This window comes from Vidua chalybeata, chromosome 11 (genome assembly GCF_026979565.1).
Source record: "Vidua chalybeata isolate OUT-0048 chromosome 11, bVidCha1 merged haplotype, whole genome shotgun sequence".
NCBI lineage: Eukaryota > Metazoa > Chordata > Aves > Passeriformes > Viduidae > Vidua > Vidua chalybeata.
Window position 1 is genome coordinate 13,570,468 of NC_071540.1, and position 22,086 is coordinate 13,592,553.

General features: G+C 41.5%; 1 protein-coding gene across 1 annotated transcript in view; it reads left to right on the forward strand.

Moving 5' to 3' along the window:
- The window catches only part of GLG1 (golgi glycoprotein 1), an 83,082-nt gene that overhangs the window by 47,160 nt on the left and 13,836 nt on the right, over positions 1–22,086 (forward strand). Inside the window, exons 5-15 of the mRNA XM_053953079.1 lie at positions 4,142–4,345; positions 4,973–5,044; positions 7,206–7,389; positions 9,169–9,383; positions 14,712–14,833; positions 15,451–15,552; positions 17,427–17,580; positions 19,259–19,396; positions 20,184–20,270; positions 21,164–21,226; positions 21,882–21,995. Of these exons, the coding sequence (XP_053809054.1) occupies positions 4,142–4,345; positions 4,973–5,044; positions 7,206–7,389; positions 9,169–9,383; positions 14,712–14,833; positions 15,451–15,552; positions 17,427–17,580; positions 19,259–19,396; positions 20,184–20,270; positions 21,164–21,226; positions 21,882–21,995 (1,455 nt within the window). The remainder of the gene's footprint in view (positions 1–4,141; positions 4,346–4,972; positions 5,045–7,205; positions 7,390–9,168; positions 9,384–14,711; positions 14,834–15,450; positions 15,553–17,426; positions 17,581–19,258; positions 19,397–20,183; positions 20,271–21,163; positions 21,227–21,881; positions 21,996–22,086) is intronic.

Here is a 22,086-nt window from a genome sequence, read left to right on the forward strand (position 1 = left end):
TTTCATAATGAATTTGGTCTCCTGGTATTTTAAAGTTGCTTTATCTTCATGCAATGGGGATCTAATTTGAAATTGAAATGGGTAATTGCAGTGGAGCTTTTCTTCTTCAGCTGCCGATTGAAATGAGCTACTTTCCCAATCCTGGGGAAGGACCAGGATTGTATCAAACTCTGGTGGGTAGTGTGTAGTTGCCAGGGTGCTATTTAGTCATGATGTCCAAGCTGTAGTTGATTATTTGCCATAATGAAGGCTACATAAGTGTCAGCTGCACCTCTCTTGTAGTACTTTGTCAGATAACAATATTTTTCCTAAAGGAAGATACCTTAGGAGACCATTGCTTTCTTGTTTTTGTTTTTTACCTCTAAGTGCTTTGATTACAGTTGCTCTCTTTCCTTAGTTTCACAAAAGTACTGGACACAGAGGAAACTGAGTCTAAACAGGAAGAGAGAACATTCAGCTCAGTCTTTGTTTACTCAGTGTAGTAGTATAGCAGGGTACTATCATCTGAAGTACTGGGAATTAGCTAATCCAAGAGACATCTCAGCATCCCTGGTGTGTGGGTTAGCCAGGTGGAATGCTGAACTGGAGCTCCCAGTAGATCTCTTGGGTGATTTTCCATAGCCTGGCTGCTCTGGCTCCAGTGGGTTGGCACAACTGTCCAGTGCAGGTTGCTGTGCTGATGAGACAGGTTATGGTTTACTCTCCTGCCTGCTGCTGCTTTTTACTCTTCATTCTCTTTGGGTCACTTTTCTAGCTTCTATCTGCAAGGCTGCAGCTGGAACAGATGTGTATTTGAGGCATGTCAGGTTTCAGACAGGATAAAATCCTTTCTGGGAAACTTCTGAAAAATGACAAAAAATCCCCAGCCATTGCAAAATCTAAACTATACTGAGGGGAAAGTGGAATCTCTAATGGAAAATGAATAGTAAATCCAATGTTTTTAAAATTCTGTTTTGGCCTAAAGCTGGATGGCCGGAGTTTGAATTTTAGTAAAAGGAATTAAAATCTCCCAGTGTTGTGCTGAAGGGTATTTGCTTGGGCACATATATTTAGAATTAAGTTTCATTCCTCTGTGGCTCAAAGTGCTGTGGAACAGTACTGGAAAGCTGCTTGTATCTTTTGTGGATCTAGGTATAGCCTTTCATAAAGCTATGAAGAGTTTCAGGGCTCTCCAGACTAGATAATTATCTGGTATGTTTTACAGATATTTGCAACTTTCAGTTAAAATACTACATTTAAAACTTGATAGTGGTGGTGAAGCTATGTTCCAAGAACCACATGTGGTTTTTAGATTTAATCTCTTGTATTTCAGTGTATTGCTTTAGAAAAATGAAGTCTAGACTTTGTCAAGAGGCAGCAGTTTTGCAGGAGTCCTGACTTCTGGAGTGAACTTAGAGTTTTTCAACTCTGCAGTGAAGGTTTTCTGAGAATGGGTCCTGGATAGAAGAAAATGGTATTTAGGATTCATTCCACAGCAGAGCTGCAGCAGATGTTTCAGCCTTTACACAGCAGGCAGCTGGTGCTGGAGCAGGACTGGGAGAGCTCATGCTGTGGGATGATGACTCTTGACTTTGGTGCCTCTGAAGCTGAGCTGACCACCCAGGACTGCTGGCACATGGAATGCAGGTGGGAACAGGCATCTCCTGAGGTGGAGAGCTGGGTGGTGATGCAGGTACAACCAATGTGTGTCAAAGTTGTCCTGTCATCCTTGGGACGAGCCTTGATTGCCAGCTGCTTTAGGGTGGTTGAGTGCAGCTGCACACATGTTTGTTTTCCCTTCCAGTCTGCAATAAGGGATTGTACAATATTAAATACAGTAGGTGTTACCCTATAATTAAAGCTTGAAGTGATATTTCTCTAAACCATGTTGGTAGAGTCCCATGCTCTGTTTGGCAGTAGTGTGGGTGTCTTCCTGCACTTTTGAGGAAATGAAGAGTCAGGCTGTCCTTAAAATTGCTTAACTAGTCAGCACTAGCACTCCGGGGACCTGATCTGCCTGAAAATTAACCCCAGATTAGGCCAGGAAATCTTACAAACAGTGCCATGTGGGCACAGGAACCTTAAGGGTGCTGCAAGGCAGTGTGTAAATGCTTGATGGTTGGAGGAAAGGGTGTGTTTCAGGGGCCAGATGGGTTCGTTTGTGTGTGTTTCTATTGAGTCTGACATGTTTTAAAATTGCTCTAACACAGGGCTGCAGAGTAGCCAGCACTTCAGGATGATCTGCCCAAATGTGAAAACTCTATTAGCAAAGTAATGCAATAGATGAGCCATTTCATGTTGTGTCCCTAAAGTGTAACAACAAACATTCAGCACCCAGCATATGGAAACCTGCTTTCCAGACCTTCTATTAAATACAGGTTTACTTACATATATAATATGATTCTGTCCAGGAATCTAAACCCACACTGCAATGAAACAGAAAACTTCTGATTTTCCTAGCAGGAAAAGCTTGTCTTCTGCCCTTCTTGCTAGCTTGCAAAGGAAAGCTGCAGATGAGTGAAAGTAACCTTGATCTGTCTTGCCTCCCAGCTGCAACTTCACTTAGGCAGGAGCAAAAATGTGCCACAGGAGCTTAAAATGGTTGTTTTCAATCATTCACACTTGACATCTTCTCAGCTGTAGTTACTACCCGTGGCTGACCATGAGAGTTTGCAGAACAGTGTTTGTGTTTGATGTGGTTATGGATAAATGGCAATTTTAAGTGATGTGGCAAACTTACTTCTGAGTACTATTCCTCAGAATCCAGATTTGAGGATCAGTCCTAAAGGGACCGTTGATATATAATTATATTTCTTCAAAGATACCTGCTCAGCGTATGGAATTGGCCAGTTCTCACTCCAAAGTAAGTTTGTTTGTTTTTTTTTTTTTTAGGGGAAAAACTGCTTTTAGCCTTTTTAAACTGATGATATTTCTGGGTTGTGTTTACAAGTTAACAAGTAATCAACCAATTCTGCTTGTGCTCCAAGTGTAGCAGAAGTAAGACAGGACTCAAAGGCTGCCTGTGTAAGCAGACATGTCAGAATGAAAAGATTTGGGAGAGATACGTGGCTTTGCGTAGTCATGGGCATGTTTTCTGGAGACTGCTTTCTTACTCATGCTCCTGTAGCAGCAGTGGATGATCTGTTTGACAGAGAAGCTGAAGGGATGGCTCCTAAATGGTGACTGCAAATGCCAGGCTGGATGATTCAGCTCAATGTGAGCATGCATGCATTGTTGCATACTCAGACAGTGTAAGTTTAGTGGCAATATCCTCTTGCAGCAAAGCAATATAAATTAAATACAAAGCAATATAAATTTTCACATGAAAAACTTGTAGAAGCCTTGAGAAATTTGTACCAGTTGAGTCCTTTAGAGGAACCAGACCTTCTACAGAGGTATGGAGGGGGCACGGGTTTCTTTCTAAACACATCATGAGGGTATAGGAAGCTATATGGAGCTTTGCTAAGCTTTGCCCTGCCTCTTCCAGGCTTTTGAACAAAGCACAGGCTCTGTGTTTATTGGCAGTTGCTGCTCACAGTCCAATATTGTCTCCAGGCCTGCAGGACAGTGGATGTGGTGCACAGCACTGGTCCAGAACTGCTTTGTCAGAGACCTCTGTCTACTCTTGAATACGTTGCATTTTTTTATTCTCTTAGTGGAAGAATTGAGAAGCCTATATTGGTCAAAGCTCCTTTGTGACCTTTTTTACATCGTGAATTTTCACCACCCAAACTGAAGGCTTGTCTTGGCATGGCAAAACTGTGATTTTTCTCTCCCCAGGCATTTTCTTATTGTGATGCTGTTCCTTGCTGTTGCCATGGTGCCAAGAAAGCTGTGTCAGATTAAGGATAATTTGGCTGTTTTGGTAAACTGCTCTGAGCAGTGTGACTAAGTAGTGATAATCTCATTAAGTCACATTAAAACAAGCCCAGAGCATTGGAGGGGGGGATTTCATTGTGACCATCAGTGGGATGGTGATGTATAAAGTGTGTTTAGTACAGGTCTTAATTGTTGCCTCCTCAGAATTTAAATGTAGTTTATGCTGAATGTTGGGAAGTCTATATGTAGATAGTTTGTTGCTTAATTAATGTGGTACTTAGCCAGAATCACAGCTCACTTGATTGTGTAAAAGCTTGGTTACAGATGTCTTGTTCTCCCATAGGATGCTCACTCACAAGGAGAGGTGGTGGCATGCCTGGAAAAAGGCCTGGTAAAAGAGGCAGAGGAGACTGATTCTCGAATCCAGGTTTCTGATCAGTGTAAGAAAGCAATTCTTCGTGTAGCTGAACTCTCTTCTGATGATTTCCACCTGGACCGGCATCTCTACTTTGCATGCCGAGATGACAGAGAGCGATTCTGTGAAAATGTGAGTGCTTTCCTCTTCCTTCTCTCTACAGTGATCCATTAAAAAACCCCAAAACCTCTCTGGAAAAAGCAGTGGAAGGGAACTATAGACTGGAGCCTGAGTGACATTGTGTAATACTGAAAACAGACACCCTGTAATTGTCATTTTGCAGTAATTCCAGCATTAAATTCATTCACCCAACAAGCACACATTATTTCCAATGGGTTAATGAACTGAATTGGCATAAATGGTTTAAGGGGCATGAGAGCTGGTGTGATGGGGAGTGGGGGAGGAAAGGCAGAGGTGAGTGACCACTCCTTTCTCTGCTGTGAGCTGTTGCACAAAGTAAGCCTGGTCTGACTGTACTTGTAGCACTTTTTATGCCTAGCATGAGCTGCATTGTTCAGTCTGTTAGCTTGTATTAGCTGAGAATTGTTACACTGAAAGGGTGATGAACATGACCAGATTTTTTTTAATGCAATAAAGTTTAAAGGGTTTTTATTGCATAGAAGCTATTGCTGTCATTTGAAATATTAGCTTGAATATATTATTAGTTTAAAAAAAAATTTCCTCAGGTGTAGTTTAGCCTGCTCGTCAAATGTTACAAGTATTATCTTTAAGGGTAAATGTCACTGTTCTGTTTCACAGACTCAGGCTGGGGAAGGCCGAGTATATAAGTGCCTCTTTAATCACAAGTTTGAAGAATCTATGAGTGAAAAAGTAAGTATCCTGGTGAGACAAATCCTTACTGCAGAAATCATCAGATCACTCCTCAGTCCAGGCTGCATTATTCTTTTCCAGTGTTAAGGAAAATGTCATCTTCCTAGTCAGATAATCAGCTAGTTTAACAAATGCTTTTACTTTGATATTTCTGTGTTTCAAGTTTCAGTCTTTCAAGTAAAGGATTTAAATAAATCAAAGCTTTTGGGTGGGTAATTTGGAGAGGCAAGACATGGAGCTCAAGTGGTAGCATTGTGACTGTTTAAAGTAGCAGTCACAGCATGCTGGGGTGAGCCTTGGATAAATGGTGTTGTAATTGTACAGATTAAAAACAAAAAGAAGCTGTGTTTCTTTCACTTGTGTCTTTAAGGCTGTTTTGAAGCATCACATTCTGTGTGGGAAGGATGCATGGTTCAATGACTGAACAGAAGTTTTCCTTCTGGTTTTCTTGAAGATGTGGTTTTCAACAACAGCAAAAAAAGTTGTTCTAGAAAGCTAGTTCTGAAAAGTTTGTGTTGGTGTAGGTGCTTTGTTACGGCAGCAATACCTTCAGTGATTTTGGAAGCAGCATCGTAATGTTTGGGATTATATGGAATTGTAATCTGTCAGAAAGGATGTGAAGATGAGTATCTGTATCTCCTCAAAGAAGATCTGCTGAAGGAGCCTGACTCAGAGTACTGAAGGGATCAGACTAATTTCTTTTTGCATTAGCTGTCTGACAGCTTGGTTCCAATTAACAAATTCAAATCTGAACAAGGGATCTCTGAGGGCTTTAAACAAAGCTCCATTTTATAGAAGTGTGTTACTGAAATGAACTGCTGCTGTTGCTTAACCTCTGTTTAGTTATACAGGGACAGTGGTAGTTTTTGAAGGGTGTTTTCCATGATCAGCTGACTGAGGTATGAATATAAGATGTAGAGAGGTTACACCAAGCTGCAGCAGATGACTTTGTAGAGAGAGAGGGGTGGATGCTCTGAGGGCGCAGTTTGCAGAGCAGAAGGAACACTAAATGTAGTTCTCACTCTTGTAGCTGCCAAGGTTGGACCATCTGCAAAGTCACTGGTTTTGTAGAAGCTGTTACCCAGCAAAGAGTCCCTCCTTGCCGAAGGCGTTGGCTGCTGCATACACATGTAGCCAGCAATAGCTGCTGGTGGGTGGCTTGCTTTGTGTCATCCAAAACTGGCTCCTGGGCTGTATCCAGTCTTTCCCTACTTCAGGTGATGAGGTATCTGCAAGCCTGTATCTCCCTGTGTCCAGAGCAGTAAATTTGTCCAGCCCTAGGGTCTGGGACTGCACAGAAGCATGAAAGATGGAGTGGGAATATCTTGGAGTAGGGCTTTCCAGGTCCTCAAGTAGGTGTGGGAAGAAGGGGGCAAAGTCAAAAACCTGATGTAAGAAATTGGGGAGCGACTTCTAGGACTTTCCTGTTCTTTGTGCCAAGATTGCTCCCTCTTCTCCCTACTCTAGATATTCACTGTTTTCCTTCCTTTCAAGTGGGCTGGGAATGGACAAATTTGCTTGAGCTATTCTGAGTTATCTGCTGCCCTCAGATTTAATTTTCACATAATTTAACCCAAAAGCTGTGAAGTGTAGCAGTGTTTTTCCAGGTCCTTTTTTGGATGAAATTTAGAGGGTTGTTCTTGCAGCTGCTGGGTTCGGGTGCATCCTCACGAACCTCACCAGTTGTGGAAAATGGCTAGAAATTCCCACAGTTAGACTGTTTTAGCCGCTATCATTGTTCAGCGCGTTGCGTGACAAACCCAAGAAATGCATTATTTTGTAAATGCAACTGTAAAAGGTTATTTCTTGAGGGCATGGGGTGAGCATGTACCACAGCTGGGATAAATGTCAGCAACTGCTCCTAGTTACCACAAATGAGTCACTCTCTTCACAAAAAGGTGGATGAATGTGCAGTTCTGAAAACTGCTCTGCAGAGAGCTGCTCCCTTTGAAACCCCTGATCTGTTGACCTCGGTGTGCATTGTTAACTGTGTGGTTTCTGTGAGACAAATGAAATTTAGCTGCAGTCCAGCTTAAATGCCTGAATTTAGAAGCATTGGTTGTTTTCTGAGATGCAACTTGAAAACTTGACAGCAGCAGGTCCAGCTCTCTGCTACCAGCGCACAGAAGCTCATTCCACCATCCCAATGTGTCTCCTGTAGTGTCGTGATGCGCTTACAACCCGCCAGAAGCTCATTGCCCAAGACTACAAAGTCAGCTACTCGCTGGCCAAGTCCTGTAAAAGCGACCTGAAGAAATATCGCTGCAACGTGGAGAACCTGCCCCGCTCTCGGGAAGCCCGGCTTTCCTATCTGCTGATGTGCTTAGAGTCTGCTGTGCACAGAGGTAAGTGGAATACAAGACTTGCTGGGACCTTGATTTTAAAATAAGGGACCTTCAATGCGTATTTACAGTCCTCTTTCTCCTCTTTCCAAACTTTGTTTCCAAGGCAGATTTCCTCATCATGGTGCTTTCATTGCTGTTGTTTTGATAATCAGAATAGCTGAGTAAACCCCTCTGCTATGGACTCCTTTTGTGCAGACAAGAAGTTTAAAATGCAAAATAGCAAATCCCACTTGGACTGCTGATTTGTAGTTGCAAATCCTTCTATTCACTGTGAATTCAAGCAGCTCTTTTCCTCCATTGTGTAGTAAGCATTAAATATGCTACAAGGTTAAAACACAGAATAGTGAACCTGTTTATCCTCACTCAGGGAAAACCAGGGATACTCAGTCCTCTGCCTGTTGTAAATAAGGTCTTTTCTTGCAGTTCAGTAGCTTGAGTAAATGCCTTAATTTCTCTGACTCTGGTTTTTCCCTATATAGAAAGAAAGTAAGTGTGAGAATATTATTTTTGGGCATTAAAGTTAACGTAAAGCTGGAAGTGTCCTAATACCAGCTGCTGTCTCCAAAGGCATTAGAAGGCTCAATGCAGCTGGACCATGCTACAGGTTCTCTGTGAAATTGCCATAATGTGAAACAATGTGTTACATCCTCTAGATCTGCACTGGAGAACTGCTTGTTTTCCCTCTTGGCATGCAGCTGGGTTGTTTCAGAGTGAGCAGCAGGGCTGCATGCTGCAGTGCCTCTGGCATGGGATGGAAAGGCTGCCATAATTCCATAAGCAGTCTGCATTTGTGAGTTTGAATAACTCATTGCTTCTGATTGATGTGGAAATGATGTGCCCTGTTTGTAGAAGAGTTGTGGTTTTGGGTTTTTTTTGTTGTTGTTGGGTTGTTTTTTTTTTTTTTTTGTTTCCACTTCTCCCTGCAGCAGGGCAGGTGGTTTCCTGAATTGCATGCAGAAAACTGCTGTTCAGCTATTCAATTTCATGGTGGAACAGGTTCTGCAGTGTCTCATGCATGAGGCATAGCCCAGGAGGAACACTGATTATTCCACACAGCACCATATGCATGTGTTACAACGCCTGGCAGCCCCTGTTGGAGTGTCCTCTGTTCCATGGGATGTTGTGCACATATAAATAGGTTCTGATGGGGACTGCAGGAAAGCTTATAGCAGATCTAAGCATTTACTACAGCAAGATTTCTGTGCAGCTGCAGTGGTTTGTTGGGCACTCCATATACACTCTTGTTTAAGTCTGAGTTCTGGCTTCCTGAGCATTTATGTGCTATTGCCCTAGAGAACCTTTTCATTGGAGAAAAAGTTTAACCTGCTGTCCAGACAGATTCCTCTCCCAGTTACATACCAAGCTGGTGCGCCTACCAAAGGTGACTTCTGCAGTGGAAAAAGGAGCCCTTGAGCATATGGGGAAAAGCTGACTTGTGCTACAGAACTGCGAATCCATGAGTGCTTTCAACTATTCTTCAGAAGCAGCTCCTGTAATGTGAAATCCAAAATCAGATTCTCCTAATCTTTCAGGCATTCTTTTTTTAAAAAACTGTGTTAAATCCATAGACTGGCTATATTTTACAGGGTTGTTTAAATGACAGGAGCTACCACAACCACTGGTTTATTCCCCAGCATGAATGCTCCAGCACATTTGTCTTAGTCTGGTGTTGTTCAGAGTGTGGACATTGTCCCCGCTCTTCCAACATGCTGATAGCACAGGTCAAGAATGGCTCTGCTAAGCATTGAAACTAAATCACATCATCTTCTCTTGGCTCAGGTCGACAAGTGAGCAGTGAGTGCCAGGGTGAAATGCTGGATTACCGGCGCATGCTGATGGAAGACTTCTCGCTGAGCCCAGAAATCATCCTGAGCTGCCGAGGGGAGATCGAGCACCACTGCTCCGGCCTCCATCGGAAGGGCCGCACCCTGCACTGCCTGATGAAAGTCGTCCGGGGCGAGAAGGGAAACGTCGGGCTCAGCTGTCAGCAGGCAGTAAGGAGCTTTTCTGTCACTTCCCTCACAGTTTGCTCAGTTGGTAGAAGCACTGATTTGTCTGTTAATGTTTTGCCTTGCGATGGAGGTTCTGCTGAAGTCATCCTGACTCTGCTGGGTGCCGCTGAGTGCTGGAAGCAGTTGTGTACTTGCCATGCTGTGAACTTGGTGTGTAGCAGCACATCAGTAAGGGTGATGTTTTTCCCCTCAAAAAATACATTTTGGATTGTTGTGCTCTGGGTTTTTTATTGGATCTTCTGTAGTTCTTCTCCACCAGCTTTGAAATCATGGAGTTCTCTCCTGGGTGCAAGATGTGGGGAAACTTGCCTTTTATAATTCTAAAACATGCCTTGTCCTTCCCTTTACCCCCTCTCCTCCCCTTTTCCCTTGCGTATTGTCCTTGGAAATGTACAAAACCTTTAAAGCACCTTCCCACTCAGTTTTACTTTTGTTATTTAATTCAGCTTTAATGATGGAAATGGAACTTTGGGGACATGGAGGTACAGCAGACTGCTGTGTGTTGATGTACCAGTGAAGGAAATGTCATTTTCCTCCAAATTACCTCTGTAAAACAGAATATTTCTTTTTGCCTTTTTTAAACTCCATTTTGGCCCAAATACATCCTGCTTATCATTTCTTTAAGTTGAAAACAATTTCATTTTTGTTCAAACTCATTAGTGCTTTTTAATATGAAATTACATTTTTTGTACTTAATACTTGGTTTTACTGACCCATGAGCACTTGGGAGTGTTAGTGCTAATGTAGGAATTTGGGGAGATATGTGCTCTTGACTTCTTTTAATAAACAGAAACACTGTTCTGTACATTTTTGTTTAAAATGTAGCTTAAAACTTGAGCCTCAAATGATGCCAGTTTGTGTGTATTAGACAAAGATAAATTAAGAGCTGTTAAATTTTTGTAAGTCATAGGGTGCTTTTGTGATGAAGCTTATTTCTGCATAAATACCAGGTGTACTGGTGCAGCAGCTGTACAGTTTGAGTCATTCCTGCGGGAATCTGTAGTGCATGACTTAGGCTTTGCAGCCCTTGTGTGAAAAACTGAATATTTGTTTCTGTTTAAGTATGAAATTGAAACTGCTGCTTCAGAATTTCATTATTTGCAAATATTCTTAAGATCAGTTAATATTGGGAATAATTTTTAGATCATGACATGCACGTTCAGAACTAGTAATAAGTCAAAACAGGAGGCCCCCAAAAGTGATATGGGATTGCAAACTTTCAGAGAAAAATATCTTTAGAAATTTAGGGCAAGTTTGGAGGTTTTTTAGTTCTCTTATACTTAAGCTACTGCATTATTTTTTTACAGTAAGGTGATGCAGTAGTAAATAGGATTGTCCACGAGTCTCTGGGCAAAGGACAGGAGAAAGCAAATTAAGTGTTGATTTTATACCTACATTTAGCTTGTCTGGATTTTTATGGGCAAGAGGAAATTGATGGTTGCAAGAAAAGGATAAACATTCCAATAGTCTGAGTTTCTGAAGACTGACACAGAGCTACTATATAGCTGCCTACAACTTTTGAAGTACTAAATAATTTATTGTTCTTATTTTTTGTATTTGAATGGTAATGGTTGTCTCAGCTGTCAGTGGCTTTGTTGTGTTTTGACTTAATGTGTTAGAATGAGCTTTCTGCTTTTACCTTTAAAGGTAGATAAATTATCTTTGCAAGGAAGAGAATATTGTGTGAAACTCCAACAGATACTGTGTAACTTGGGCTAGAGGCTTCACATGAGGTTGGCCCATATGGCAAGCCCTGAAGAAGGGAAGTTAGATATCCATCCTTCAGAGTAAGCAGAGGCCATTTCAGTTCTTTTTGGGTACCTAGAGAGTGCCTTTGGTGTGTGGTTCTGGTGTGGCTCTTGATGGTGGAGCAGTTGTCTGTGGTGCCCTACATTTTCACCTGCAGAAAGAAGAAAACAGCATAGCTCCTCTGGGATGATCCCAGCAGAGCTTGCTGCAGTGGTTTGGGTGCATCTCCAGATGTTGTCTTTATCTATAGAGTCAAAAACTCACATCCTTGTGCTTTTAGCAGTATCATTAACTAATGCTAATACAGCACCTTGATTTCTTGGCTAACTCAAAGCAACAGGTGTTGTCCTGAAATTCTTCCTTGTAGAAGCTCTATGACCAGACACACCTGCCTAGAAAGTTTGCCAGAGGCAATTGTAAGGGGAAAGGTCTGTTTTGGATCTGGTTTTACTTACTGTCCAGTCTGTGAAGGTTTGCTCTGATTCTGCTTGTCCTGTGAAAGGAAAATGTTAGCCCATCTGCCAGAAACAATGTAAAGAATCCTAAAACAAGAAAACACAACCAAAGAATCTCCATTTAACTTTCCTGCAAGAGCATTGACTAGTACCCTTTCCTGCAGGTGGATTATGAGTGATTCTTTGTATTTAAAATTTTGAACAAAATGCACTCTTAGACATTCTCAAACCCCAGTATTTTAACTTGAGAAGTTCCATTTCTTGTGAGACACCTCAGCCACAGTGATCTTGCATGTGGGAGTCTGTGCTCACACCTAACTGCTGTTGTGCAGGAAGCACGTCTAGACCCAAATGTCAGAGAGCTGTGTGGGGGTTTAGTCTCAGTTTGAGCAGTGAACTTGCCAAAATGCTAAAGCTCTGTGAATGGTAAAGGAACAATGGCTTTCTGTAAGTGGTTTGGCCAAAGTTAGAAAGAGAACCCCTGGGTATGTGCTGAGCCTCATAAAGGATCCTGCCCACAGGGAGAGGGTGGGTGTACCTGTGGCAAGTCATCAGATAGGAGATACAGTGTCACTTAAGTGTGAGCATCAGCCCTTCAAAGGACTGCAGCTGTACTGGCAGGGTCTAGCATCTCTGGTGTTGCTTGGTGGAAGCAATATTTTATATTAGAACTGTTCACAAATAGTTTTTAATATATATGGCTTCTATGTTGCCCTGGTCTTACCTTTGGGGTTTTTTTGGTTCAGACCTTTGAGTGTATAAAACGCCAATCCTTGCTTAAAGGGCATATTTTTCTTGCCTCCAACTTCTAATACAGCTGTTAAATTAGCAGTTCATTGTAAGTTTAGTTCTATGCCCAGGATAAAAGTTCAGAGTGTTGTAAAGTTTATCCAGCTGCTTTTCAGCTCTAAGGGTTTGTTGTATGAGGGAGGAAAAATCCTATACAACCTTCACTTCTATCACTGGTGCCAAATTATTCCTTCTTCCCTGCAGTCAGGGCAGCTGGCTTGGTGCTGCACATCGTGCATGTGGTTGAGAATTAAGGTTGGGAATTCTGCAGTAGTGGCCAAAACAGGGTGGAGGGATAAGAAGGTGCTTCTGAGCTGTTGTACCTAGTGTGCTTTGGCCTCTTCCACTTGAAAGCAACAAAAATACCAATTAACTAAGACCTGAGAAAGAATCCTGCCTACATAATGCTCTGGCCAGTTTATTTAATCTGTGTGTGTAAGGAAGTGTTGGGTTTGAGGTTCTATTCACCCATCTTTCTGATATGTAAGTCACCTGATTTCAAGTAATCCCAGGAGTTTGCACATACACAGTATTCCCCATCCATGCAGGCTGTGTGAGTCTCTGCCCCAGCAAAACCATAGTATTCTTCTTCCTCTTGTAGTGACTCTCACAAGTTTGTAAAGAGCACATCCAGTTAAGGTTTGACCTTAAGGTTCTGTTTGACCATTGTAAGGTTCTGTTTGACCACCGTCTTTTATTATTATTTTTTAATGAAAATATCCCAAGAATTTTTGATAAATACTGCTCTTCTCAGCTGCCTGCATCTCTTAGAAGCTGAGGCTGGGCATAATTAAGAGCAAGTCACAGGAAATCCTGTGTTCCTCCCAGGCAATCTGTGGTCTCTCCTCATGACTGCAAGTTTTCTGTTGGATAAATAGTGCTAGCTTGTATTTTCTCCAGTTCTCTGATGCTTTTTTTCTTGCCTGTGTTTTGTGATGTTAGGGCTTTGCCCCTGAGAGTTTCCTGGATGGTGTTTAGGTGCAGACTTTGAAAGGTGGAGGATAAAATTGTAACTGTGCTTTTGATTTAGTTGGGCTGAGGACCAGTGACAAAAATCATTAAGTGTCAAGATGTTAAAAGCATATATACTATTTGATGTTGGTGTGCAGTTGCCTTCTCAGCAACCTCTCTTTTTTTTTTTTTTTCCTTCAAATTGTCAGCTGAAAATGTTTTCCTGACAAATGATGATACCAGTCTGCCTTCCATCAGTCTTTGGAAACCCACAGCTTGATGGAAAATGAAGTGGGGCATGGGCATCCTTGGAGTTACGGTCCAGAGCTACCCTTGTCCCAAAACTGAGATTTACCCAAATTCTCTTCCCCTGGCCCAACAGACACCTCCCAAATTAATGTTCAGATGACATGGACTGTGTCCACATTTGATTTTGTAACATAGTGCTAAATATGCTAAGTGATGTTTCCTTATTAATAAGAGAATTGTTTTTCTGCAGCTTTTGTCAGAATACTTGTTTCACAGGAAGAAAAGACTTGATGCAACTATTCATACTATATTTACCTATAATAACTGAAAGTATTTAGAAGTCATAAAGGTAGTGCTGGGATATCAGCTTTGGGTTGGCACACCTGGTCTCTAAATCTTTGGAATATTTTTGTTTTCATCTTTCACTTACACTGACTTCTCCTGAGTAGTTAAAACATGGTGTCCTGGATTTATTTTATACCTTAGACACACACACACACAAACACACACATACTAAAAAAATGTGTACTACAGACCCTGACTTCCAAAGCCTTGAGCAGGCATCCCTGAGGAAATGTTACTTCATGGGACATCAGAACAGGAATTTTATCCTGTATTTCAATAAAACTTTTTTGTCCTCTCCAGGCAATAAAAAAAAAAAAGGTTTATACTTTGTAGATAGGCACACTATCTTAAGACATTGGTTCAAGTATCAGTTGTAAATAGTATTCATGAAAAGAGAAAACATTTGTGTGTTTGGTATTGTCAGCCTTACGGAATGAGGCTACCATCAAAGCTTAAGATAGATCAAAAATACAGTAGGTATATCAAAATTTAACTGTTCTATTCTGTAAATTGGTATGTAAGTAGTCCAAGTTCACGGCTGACCTTCAGTGTGTAACTGGTCTCATCCAGTGTTCCTGGGCTACTTCATAATGATAATTAGGGTCCAGCAGTGCTGGAGTTGGCAGGACAGCTCTTAAAATAAAACACTGCAGAGCAGAGTTCATACATCATGATGTTGTTACTGGCATAGAATTACTACACTGAGAGATTGTAAGTAGTCTCATTTATGTCTTTAACATTTGTTTTCCTGTCTGCAATTCCTTTCTTCCAGCTTCAAACCCTGATTCAGGAAACGGACCCTGGTGCCGATTACCGCATCGACCGCGCGCTGAACGAGGCCTGCGAGTCGGTGATACAGACAGCCTGCAAGCACATACGGTCTGGAGACCCCATGTAGGTGCCTCTCAGTCAGAACTGGGACTTTTTTCCCTGTTGGGCATCCATGAAGGTTGTGTGGCTGACCAGTAGAGACACTAAAACCTGACCTACAGAGCTGCACTGAGATGTCTCCATTCTTGCTGTACAAGCAGGCCAGTATTTTTATAAGACTGGTTTAGCACTGGTGAAGGATGTAGCTTTCACAGGCACTTAGACTTGTGTTGGTAACATTAGATGTGCTAATTTCTCTAACTATGTAAGTCTCAAGCAATATCATGAAGTGACAAACCTAGAAATGCCAGGTAAGCAAACCCATACTTCAGAGACAGGTGTCTCCTTTATCTTCAGGTCTGATAATATATTCTCCCCTGGGCCAGGTTTTCTATAGAATACTCCTTATTTTGTTGTATATCAGACTCGCTGAGATAACTAAAACAATGGAACATAACAAATACAAATCTGATATACACTTGTTTTAGATGTAATCTTTTTGAAGGGAGAGAAAAATCTTCACTGAGTTTGAACATCTTCTCTATGGGTCACTGGAAGACTGATTTGGCAACACCAGCTGTTACAGGGAAGCTCAGCATGATTTTAACAGTCTGTGGCCTGGCTTTTTCTTCTGTTTGTAGGATTCTATCTTGCCTGATGGAGCACTTGTATACTGAGAAAATGGTAGAAGACTGTGAGCATAGGCTCCTGGAGCTCCAGTATTTTATATCTCGTGACTGGAAGTGAGTACTGTAAAACAAGATTTTTCTTCACTTGATGTTTGTATTAAGTGTTTGTATGCATTAGCAGTTTCTTGTAAAACAGTATAGCTTGTGGTTGTTCAGAAGAGGACTTTCAAGTACACCAGGTCAGTAGGGTGTTAATGCTTGTGTAGAACACTAAAAGCAAAAGCTGCTTATAAAAGGTGTGATGTTGCTTAAATCAGGTACTCTTTTAGAAGTGATGCAGTCTTAAAATGTTCTCAAGTTTGAGCTCTAAAATTTGTTACATCTTTAATTAAAGAATTTTGTCTGACCATATTGAAGCCAAAGGTCACTTTGTCTGCAGGTGGCAGCCAGTTGTATCTACTCCAAGGGCTACAGTACGGAACTTAAGGAAACCAAGTTTTTAAGTATAACAAAGACTCACTGTGTGAGAAGCTTCCTGCCTCCATTTCTGCCTTTTTCAAATTCTCTAAGTGTGATTACAGCCTGTAGAGAAGATGTAATACACTTCAGAGCACTACTTTTCCATCTTTCTCATCCAGAGATGGGAGTGCTTTATTTTAAATACTTACAAAGCCCCTTGTGTCAGTGTTGGTTAGGATGAGGAGAGAATAAATTTGATAAATGTGACCAGTGAGGAAAGAATAAGTATTTGGCTTGTCTTCCAAAGAAGATTGAGAGGTGAGGAAATAGAGTACATTAAATGGTGTTACTGCAAGAAATTGAGTAATTGTTCTCAGTGGCCACAAAGAGTGTAAGGCAAGAAGTCCTGGGCTTTGATTACTGTAAGGAGTGTTCAAATCAAACGTTAAGAAAATCTTGACTCATGTATTTATGGACAGCATTGTCAGTAGCTGAGAGCTGATGTGCTCTGTGAACCTTCTGCTTTTAAAGATGGGGCTTCATGGAGCAGGGAGTTTAAGGCTTTTTGGCTTTTATTTAGTCATCTCAATAATTATCTCCATAGGTAGACAAGAATACTTAATTTTTCCCCCCTTCCTGTTTGTCTTCATTACTGGGTCTCCTGCCTGTACTGTTTCCAGCAGGTAATTCATTGTTTGAGTCAAACTTAAGTGGTTGGAAGAAGGAAGACTGATTATTTGCATTTTCCTGGGAGTAAGAATAATTCTAATTCATAATACAGGCTGGGCAGCATTAGCTTATCTTTGTTTAACCACTGTTCCCCAGAACTGGCTTATGATTTTATGGCACTGACTGTGTGCCTCAGACAGATGCACAGAGTAGAAGGGGTTTTGTTGATACCTTTATCATTATCTATATAATTGTGTCCACTGAAATCACTTGATGTTTTTTTCCTATAGTGTTTTATAAATATGAAATTTCCATTTTGGTAGGCTAGCAATAGCTCACCTAGCTTTCTTGTAATTAGACATCATCTTAAGAGATCTGCAATTACATGCAAAGCAGGGGACACTGAGTTTGCACTTGCCTCTAATCCAGGGCAGACAGAATAAATCCAACTCAGATTTTTATGGAATTAGTGTTTCAGAATGGCAGCAGTGCAAAGTAAGTGTAAGATATACAAGGAAAATGGGGTATGTACCTGCCTTTCTGCTCCTTCAGGGCATCAAGGAGATGATTTATTTTCTCATGTGTCAGCATATGGCTGGCATACTGCAGAAGAAAATGGGAGGTGCTTCAAGAAGTGTTGAAAATTTGATCTGTAATTAAAAATCTTGGTGTTATTTAGGGAGTTGATTCCAAATTGAGTTAAGGCCACCTGTTGGTCCAGTTGGTCCAGACACTGCTGCTGAGTGGTGTCCTGGTGGTGCCTGAAACTTGAAGTGGATTTTCTGCCTCCAGAGCATTTTGGGATATGAAAAACATTCCATGTTTGAATGATGTGCCAGTGATAACTCCTTTGTTTGCAGATTGGACACAGTCCTTTACCGCAAGTGTCAGGGAGATGCCTCCCGCCTCTGCCATACCCATGGCTGGAATGAGACCAGTGAGCTGATGCCTCCAGGGGCTGTTTTCTCCTGCTTGTACAGGCATGCATATCGCACAGAGGAGCAGGGAAGGAGGGTGAGTGTTAATGGACAACTGGTTGCTTGTTGATCTGGGGTAGAAGGGTTGCACACATGTTTGGAAGTTTGACACGCAATGCTAAAACTGCCAGAACTCAGACAAGCTACTTTAAATCATTTACTGTAGGTGGTAGTTGCACTGTTGAGTGCCCAGCTCTTCCTCAAGCGTGCCCTGAAGGTCTAGGTGGTTGTTCTGGTAAGGCAAAGTAGGCCCAGCAGGATGACTGACCTGTGCCACAGGCCCATGGAGAGAATGGTGTGCTGACACCAACTTGCATTTCTGTTCCATCCCAGTACAAGTCCTCCCTCATGTCTTTCCAAAGAGGAATGTGATTCCTTGCAGATAGCCAGCATAGATGCAAAATTGGTTTTATGCAAAAAGGAGTTTCAAGATCACCTTTCTTCGGCTGTTTCTAATTAAGTTTTGATTTGTGCCCAGCTTCAGATTATATTTCATTTAGTTCTTCCTATGGATATAATGCATCCTTCCAGTTCTTCGGAGCATGCTGTACTGGTAAATGTGCTTATGCTGTCTTTAAAGAAGACAGTGGGGATCTGACTTGCTGCCCTGCAGTCTGGAGATCCACTATAATCGCATTTGTGGTTGAGAGCTGCTCTTTTCAAGTTTGCTGCCCTCTCGTGCCTTTAGCAGGGCACTCAGATGAAAGCACCTGGGTACTCAGTTCCATTTCTTTTGGCACTGTAGTGTACACAGTCCCTAGGAGTTGATGGGTTTACACAATGGCCCAGTTTAAAAATTAATTTCCACAGCTTGATTTAGAAGGTCTTTTGTGGCAGAGGTCAAGTATTGATTGAAAGCATCTCTTTTAGGAATAATTTTTTTTAATGCAGTTTCTTAGTCTGCTGAGTTGAGACTTTTTCATTCCATTTTATATTACTGCTGACCAAAGAAATCAATAGCCACCCTGCAAATAATCTATCAGAGAGAGAAAAGGTTTTTAAATGTGTTTTTCTTTTGGAAAGTAGGCTAAGGGAGCAGCTGTCATTTTGAAATTTAGTCTTGGAAGCAAACCCACAGGAGGTTTTACCTGTATTTGTTTCCAGTGCTGTTGATAGAATGCTAGGTAACTTCCAGTAGTTTGGATTTTTAAAAGTATGAAGCTTTAAGCTTCAACTGGTGCATTTTAGGTCAGATAAGCACCACACCAGTATCCTTTAGTTTCCTACAGTTTGTTTCTTCCTGCCTTGCAAGAGCTGACTCTGATGTGCTGCAGTGGGGATTGCTGGGCAGAAATTACAGCTGGAGTGTGTTGCCTTATTCTGGGCTTCCCATTTGGTATTAAGGGCATGAGCTACTTTGACTTTCTTCTCCAGAATCAGTGTGTAGCCTTGAGTGAAGGTGTAGCAGGTAGCCTGGGGACCTGATCTGACATCTCTTTCCTAAAGCGAAGTAGAGGTTTAAAAATATAAAATGAAACTTAATGGAATGAGAAGAGTCTCTATCTAAATTAAATGACAGAGCTCCAAGCTGTTTTGGAACTCTCATTTCTTGTGGGGGTCCTGGCAGGCCTGTGCTGAGCAGTGCAGGACTTCTGTGCCTTCTGGGATTGATGATGGCATTTTTGGTCACTCTCAGAACCTTACCGACAGCATCCTGTTTGCCCTGTGTGGATTTAGGGATTCCATATGCCAAACACTCCCTGTTCTCTTTGCAGCTATCACGAGAATGTAGAGCAGAGGTCCAGAGGATCCTCCATCAGCGAGCCATGGATGTGAAGCTGGACCCAACCCTCCAGGACAAGTGCATGATTGATTTGGGGAAGTGGTGCAGTGAAAAAACAGAGACAGGGCAGGTACTGTGTTACACAATATCATTGCTACTTTGTTCGCAAAGCTGGATGGGTGGGAAAGAATAAAGGGGATAAAAGGATGTCTTGGCTGCCTCTTGATAGTGGAGAACGTATTAAAAATTAGTGCAGTTTGAAACAAAATCTGTACCAGACTGAGACAGTTGGTGCAAAAAAGCTTTATGTGTTCAGATGTTAGTGGAATGAGAAGAGAGAAAGGGATAGTTTGCAGAAAGGGCTTTAAAGAAGCAACCTTACCCTCAACCTCTTATTTGTAATATTCTATTACAAGCTTGATATTTCCCACATAAACTTTATCCCATTTCCATTTGGCAAATACTGACATGTTTCCTGTATTTATACGGAACTGAACTAACATCTGCAGCTACTTAACAAAGTTTCAGCAAATACTTTGATGTTAAATTGCTGTACCTAGAGGGCTGTAGTGAAGGGACCATTCTGCAGCAGATGATGTAGACACCACTGTCATTCTGAAGTGCCTATCACAGGCTGGGTAACTAACCTCTCTTTAAGGTTATGGAAAGGGCAAATTAAATGAGATATTCCAGAAGTGGAAGCACATCATGCAGCTTTTAAGAACAAGTGGTAAGGTAACATCCTAGACCAACATTTTCAGCCATTACTATATATGTGTGTTCTGGGAGTGGTAGTAGAGGAGTGGGATTAAATGAGGTTTAGAACTTTACAAAAAGGAGGGCATTTTCACATGTGTAAAGCCTAGAATTTCGGTTTGGGTTCTTGGATCACACACTAAAATGTCTGTTTCTGTAAGGAGCTGGAATGCCTTCAGGACCATCTTGATGACTTGGTGTCTGATTGCAGAGACGTAGTGGGAAACCTCACTGAGCTGGAGTCTGAGGTGAGTGGATTTCAGCCTGGGGTAAAGGGTATAGATGAGCATGTCTAGTTAAGCATGCCATTTTAATAATGATGGAGAAACCTGAGGTTAGAGGAGCTGTAGAAATACAGCTAGGACCTGGCATCAAAATACTTCCTTTTTACCCCATACAGTGGAATTTTTCCTGGAGGTTCTTGAGGAAGAGAAATGAACAACAGTTCAGGATTTTAGGCTGTTGATGGCATATCTCCTGCTTTAAAGGTCACTTATGGTACTAAAATCAAGATTTGCACAGGAACCCAGTTAACTTTAACACAAGTCAAGATATGTGATGGGACTTGAGATTTTGGTCTTGCTTGCAAGTACTTTTGAGTACTGCATTGCAGCTTCCCTCCCAGTCACAAAAATTTTGCAAGCAATAACCACCAGGTACATCAGTAGAGATTTCCAGTGATGTTGGCAGCTTTACTTCCTTTATGAAGCTGCATATTTGACTGTCGAGACCCAGAATGTTCCCCATAATCTCTTAAAATTTACACTGTGCCCTAGGGAAAGTTCCCTTCCAGTGGTTAGAAACTTGGTTTTATCAGAACTATGCCAAATCTTCAACTCCTGCCTAGGTGTAAGGTGATTTCTAATGCTATAGCATCTAGTTTGGAGGAGAATGACTGAATTATCCAAGCCAGGAGTTTCTGTGGAGACCAGGCTCTTCCCTTAAGCTGGAAAGCTTGTCTTGCATTTGCCGTGTTGGCAAGAGTGAACCCCGGGATTTCCAGAGCTAAAGGGCAAAGCTGTCTGGATTACTTTTTTCAAAACCCTGTAAACTGGATTGAGTTTGAGTTCTCACAGGTTTTTTACTGAGTCTTTTTCTCTTGTGCATTCACTGTGAAAATGAAAAACTGTATTTTCTGCAGGACATTCAAATTGAAGCCTTGCTGATGAGAGCATGTGAGCCCATTATCCAGACATTCTGTCATGTGAGTACACTGAAATGATGTGGATATCTTTGAGGAAAAACTCTGGGAAAGGTTAGAGAGTTTTAGTATTACTTCTTGCTATACCTCAAAAGTAAAATCAGAGGTAATCATTTCCAAAAGTCTTCAATTAAAATATCACCCTGAAATAAAAATTCTTAATTCTACCTAATGTTTCTGCTGTTGTTCAAGCCCTAGCATAAAAGCTAGTTTGAAGACGAAAATTTCTCTGTAAATTGGCAAAAATCACTCTTTACAGTGAGTTAAATACTAGACTTTTTTACTTCTCCTTTACATGCAGGCATGTCTAACCATTGTGCTCTGTGCAGCTGCTCAGCACTGCTGACATAACTTCACTGGTGTAGGGCTGAGTAGTTAAAGAGCAGTGAAGGCACCTAATTATAACATGTCATGTAAGCACTGAGTCTTTGCAGTGTGTTCTCCCGCGTCTGAAGTGTGTGTGTTTCTGAGATTGTTCTTCCCTGAACTGTACAAACATAGTTGTGTGGTGTAACTCGAGGGTGGGCAGCTAATAGTGAGCTCACTGTGGAGAGTGGAACTGTAAGTTCCTTATTTCCTGGTCACAGTGGGCTAAAAGAGCATAAAACTCATGACTTGTAAAAATAGTTAATTTTTATGCCTTTCATCTCTTCTTCAGGAGGTTGCAGATAACCAGATTGATTCTGGGGACCTGATGGAGTGTCTAATACAGAACAAACACCAGAAGGAAATGAATGAAAAATGTGCAATTGGTGTTACTCATTTCCAGCTGGTGAGCAACTCTTTTTTCTGCTATCAGTGGAAGCCTGTTCTTTCAGGGTGTTGCTGGGAATTAGCTAAATATGAAATTAGCTTCTTCTTTG